Source organism: Babylonia areolata, chromosome 32 (assembly GCF_041734735.1).
Source record: "Babylonia areolata isolate BAREFJ2019XMU chromosome 32, ASM4173473v1, whole genome shotgun sequence".
Taxonomy (NCBI): Eukaryota; Metazoa; Mollusca; class Gastropoda; order Neogastropoda; family Buccinidae; genus Babylonia; species Babylonia areolata.
Window position 1 is genome coordinate 8,715,138 of NC_134907.1, and position 5,000 is coordinate 8,720,137.

Consider the following 5,000-nt stretch of genomic DNA (forward strand, 5'->3'; position numbering starts at 1 on the left):
ATGACAATTTTTTTATTGGCAAATAGCGTTTTACAGCTCTAGTGCCAAGGGGGATTATTCAGCTTATTTTAGCAGACGACGAGAAAAAAGTAAAACGAAAAATAAGGGAAAATAACAAGCAAATAAGTACATATTCATAAACACATAAACACTCATACATTCACACCCACAACATTAATACAACATATTCCATATAACTCATGCATAATACTACGTAATTAATTCGAACATATGACCATCCAACTTTGCAGCCGAGCCTTTTTTGGTTATTTACCAACCTAAATTGAGTTATGGATCTTATATTTTATTCTGCATTATGTTTCTATCATGTTAAAACGATCGTTCAGTTAATCTTTTTCTTCGAATGTTGTATGCTTCTACAATATATTTGGCGAGTTAAAATAGGATGTCTTCTTTATCTGATGAAAGGATAGCTACTAGATCATGTCTTAATGCAACCGGATGTGTAAAGAATGTATAATCATTTCCAGTAACACTGTATTCCTTACAATGGAAAACAAAATGATCCTCATTTTCTAAATCCTGATGACACAACTGACATACACTATCACTCTCACTATTTTGAATATACCATACTCTATTTGCATTGAGCCCTAAGGTCCTGGATCGAAATCGAGAAAGGAGACACCGTTGCCATTTATTTGTAATTATAGAAATGTATTTTTCCGACTGGAAAATATTTTTGAACGAAAAATACCAATTATGTCTTGCATTTTCTTCCATGTCTGAATGCCAGTTTTGCTTTTATATGTTGATAAGACGATCCTTAAATTCCGAAATAAATGCGATATCACTCCCTACTCCTTGGCTAATCCATACAATCCCAAACCCATTTTTGACTAAAACATTTTTTACATTGTCTGTCCAGTTTTTTTTTTCCTTTTTCATGCTGCTGTAGTAACATATCATAAGCCAGCTTACACAGTCTTGTCGGCGGTAATTTAATAAGTTTTAACCAATACTTTATGCACTTAATTATTGTACGAATTTTCAGTGGATATCTACCCGTTTCCCCATATGCTACTTGATTAGATGAATGAAGTGGTATATTCAAAAAACGTTTTATTGCATATGTATGAATGATTTCCATTTGTTTATTATCGTAGATACCCCAAATTTCTGCTGCATATGTGAGCATCGGCTCTATCTGTGTGTTAAAGAGTTTCCAGTAAAGTGAAGGGTCAATAGACTTTAATTTTTGCATAGCTCTAATAATTTCAACAACCCCCTGTTTCCCCTTCTTGCACATTTCGGTCCATGCTGTGTTCAAACTTAACTTTGTTGTGAAAATCAATCCTAGATATTTGTAGGTATTAGTCACTTTTACTTCCGTATTTCCATATCGCCATTTTTCATGAACCGAAAGTTGTCCACCTTTTCGAAATACAATTATATTTGTTTTGTCCAAGTTAACAGTTAGACACAACCTGTCTGCTTCTTGTTTTAGAATGTTTAATTGATTTTGCAGTCCCACAACTGTATCAGATAGAAGTATGATATCATCAGCAAAAATCAATAAAAATAATTCAACAGCTCCTGAAATCATTTGTACTTCATGCTTTCCTTTTCTAGACAATTCAACAGCTAATTCATTAATAAAAAATGAGAATAATTGTGGGCTAAGCAAACAACCCTGTTTGGACAAGTGAAAAAATCAGTATAGAAATTTTTTATCTCTTACACAGGCCAAAACTGTATCATATATTCCTCGAACTGCTCTATATAACTTTCCATTAACACCACTAAGACATTCCACAACATATTTCTATTTACCGAATCGAACGCTTTCTGGAAATCTACAAAAGCAACATAAAGTTTAGAGTTTCTACTTAGGTATTTTTGTACTATGGCATAAAGAGTAAAAATATGGTCAACCGTACTATAGCCTGTCCTAAATCCAGCTTGCTCCTCAACAATTTTTGTCTCCCTTTGTGCCCACTTTGTAAGCCTTTTAGACAGGAAGAGAGAGAGACAGGGAGAAACAGAGACAGAGAGAGACAGAGAGAGACATATAGACACGAGACAAAGATAGACAGACAGACATAGATAGACGGACAGACAGACAGACAGAGACAGACAAACAGACAGACATAAGCTCACCTCACAAAAGTGAGTGTTGTGCTGAATACCGACCAGACTACCGTGGGTGTAAGGATTGATGTTGACGATCATCTGGTCACTGAAGCATTCGTTCTGCACTGAGAGAAAAACCCAAAAACAAACACGTATAGATACACACATATTGTGTGGAGTGATGGCCTAGAGGTAACGCGTCCGCCTTGGAAGCGAGAGAATCTGAGTGCGCTGGTTCGAATCACGGTTCAGCCGCCGATATTTTCTCCCCCTCCATCGACTAGACCTTGAGTGGTTTTCTGGACGCTAGTCATTCGGATGAGACGATAAACCGAGGTCCCGTGTGCAGCATGCATTTAGCGCACGTAAAAGAACCCACGGCAACAAAAGGGTTGTTCCTGGCAAAATTCTGTAGAAAAATCCACTTCGATAGGAAAAACAAATAAAACTACACGCAGGAAAAAAAAAAAAAGGGTGGCGCTGTAGTGTAGCGACGCGCTCTCCCTGGGGAGAGCAGCCCGAATTTCACACAGAGAAATCTGATGTGATAAAAAGAAATACAAATACAAATACAAAACATTGTACTCTATTGTGCTGTGTTGCGCTGTGTAAAAGTGTGCTGTGTTGTGTTGTGATATGTTATGTTAATTGTATGGTGTTGAATTGCGTTGCCAAAAAGTTGTGAGAGTTAAGTGTTGACGATGAAATGGACACTGTAAACATTCCTTTTGATGCACTGAGAAAAAGTACATGCATTCATACAATACATTCCATTGTGTTGTGTTGTGTTGTGTTGTGTTGTGCTGTGTTGTGTTGTGTTGTGTTGTGTTGTGTTGTGTTGTGTTGTGTTGTGTTGTGTTGTGTTGTGTTGTGTTGTGTTGTGTTGTGTTGTATTAATTGTATTGTGTTGCGTTGCGTTGGGTGAAAGTTGATGTTGATTATCATGTGGTAACTGAAGCATTTGTTCTGCTCTGAGAAAAAAAAAAAGTACATACATACACTGTATTCTATTGTGTTGTGTTGTGTTGTGTGGTGTGGTGTGGTGTGGTGTGGTGTGGTGTTGTGTGGTGTGGTGTGGTGTTGTGTGGTGTGGTGTTGTGTGGTGTGGTGTGGTGTGGTGTTGTGTTGCGTGGTGTTGTGTTGCGTGGTGTTGTGTTGTGTGGTGTTGTGTGGTGTGGTGTTGTGTGGTGTGGTGTTGTGTGGTGTGGTGTGGTGTGGTGTTGTGTGGTGTGGTGTTGTGTGGTGTTGTGTTGCGTGGTGTTGTGTTGTGTTGTGTTGTGTGGTGTGGTGTGGTGTGGTGTGGTGTTGTGTGGTGTTGTGTGGTGTGGTGTGGTGTGGTGTTGTGTTGTGTTGTGTTGTGTTGTGTTGTGTTGTGTGGTGTTGTGTGGTGTTGTGTTGTGTTGTGCTGTGTTGTGTTGTGTTGTGTTGTGTTGTGTTGTGCTGTGCTGTGCTGTGTTGTGCTGTGCTGTGTTGTGTTGTGTTGTGTTGTGTTGTGTTGTGTGGTGTGGTGTGGTGTTGTGTTGTGTTGTGTTGTGTTGTGTTGTGTTGTGTTGTGTTGTGTTGTGTTGTGTTGTATTAATTGTATTGTGTTGCGTTGCGTTGGGTGAAAGTTGATGTTGATTATCATGTGGTAACTAAAGCATTCGTTCTGCTCTGAGAAAAAAAAAGTACATACATACATCTGTATTCTATTGTGTTGTATTGTGTTGTGTTGTGTTGTGTTGTGTGGTATGGTGTTGTGTTGTGTTGTGTGGTGTTGTGTTGTGTTGTGTTGTGTTGTGTTGTGTTGTGTTGTGTGGTGTTGTGTGGTGTTGTGTTGTGTTGTGTGGTGTTGTGTTGTGTTGTGTTGTGTTGTGTTGTATTAATTGTATTGTGTTGCGTTCCGTTGGGTGAAGGTTGATGTTGATTATCATGTGGTAACTGAAGCATTCGTTCTGCTCTGAGAAAAAAAAAGTAGATACATACACTGTATTCTATTGTGTTGTGTTGTGTTGTGTTGTGTTGTGTGGTGTTGTATTAATTGTATTGTGTTGTGTTCCGTTGGGTGAAGGTTGATGTTGATTATCATGTGGTAACTGAAGCATTCGTTCTGCTCTGAGAAAAAAAAAGTAGATTCCTACACTGTATTCTATTGTGTTGTGTTGTGTGGTGTTGTATTAATTGTATTGTGTTGTGTTCCGTTGGGTGAAGGTTGATGTTGATTATCATGTGGTAACTGAAGCATTCGTTCTGCTCTGAGAAAAAAAAATTCCTAAACTGTATTCTATTGTGTTGTGTTGTGTGGTGTTGTGTTGTGTTGTGTGGTGTGGTGTGGTGTTGTGTTGTGTGGTGTTGTGTGGTGTTGTGTGGTGTGGTGTTGTGTTGTGTGGTGTTGTGTGGTGTTGTGTTGTGTGGTGTGGTGTGGTGTGGTGTGGTGTGGTGTGGTGTTGTGTTGTGTGGTGTTGTGTGGTGTTGTGTTGTGTTGTGTTGTGTTGTGCTGTGTTGTGTTGTGTTGTGCTGTGTTGTGTTGCGTTGTGCTGTGTTGTGCTGTGCTGTGCTGTGCTGTGTCGTGTTGTGTGGTGTTGTGTTGTGTTGTGTTGTGTTGTGTTGTGTTGTGTGGTGTTGTGTCGTGTTGTGTTGTGTGGTGTTGTGTGGTGTGGTGTTGTGTTGTGTTGTGTTGTGTTGTGTGGTGTTGTGTTGTGTTGTGTTGTGTTGTGTTGTGTGGTGTTGTGTTGTGTTGTGTTGTGTTGTGTTGTGTTGTGTTGTGTTGTGTTGTGTTGTGTTGTGTGGTGTGGTGTTGTGTGGTGTGGTGTTGTGTTGTGTTGTGTTGTGTTGTGTTGTGTGGTGTTGTGTTGTGTTGTGTTGTGTTGTGTTGTGTTGTGTTGTGTTGTGTTGTGTTGTGTTAATTGTATTGTGTTGCGTTGCAT

General features: G+C 39.3%; 1 protein-coding gene across 1 annotated transcript in view; it reads right to left on the reverse strand.

Annotated features, from left to right (window-relative positions):
• The window catches only part of LOC143276605 (EGF-like domain-containing protein 2), a 39,015-nt gene that overhangs the window by 18,440 nt on the left and 15,575 nt on the right, over positions 1–5,000 (reverse strand). The window contains exon 4 of the mRNA XM_076581211.1: positions 2,122–2,219. Within this exon, the coding sequence (XP_076437326.1) occupies positions 2,122–2,219 (98 nt within the window). The remainder of the gene's footprint in view (positions 1–2,121; positions 2,220–5,000) is intronic.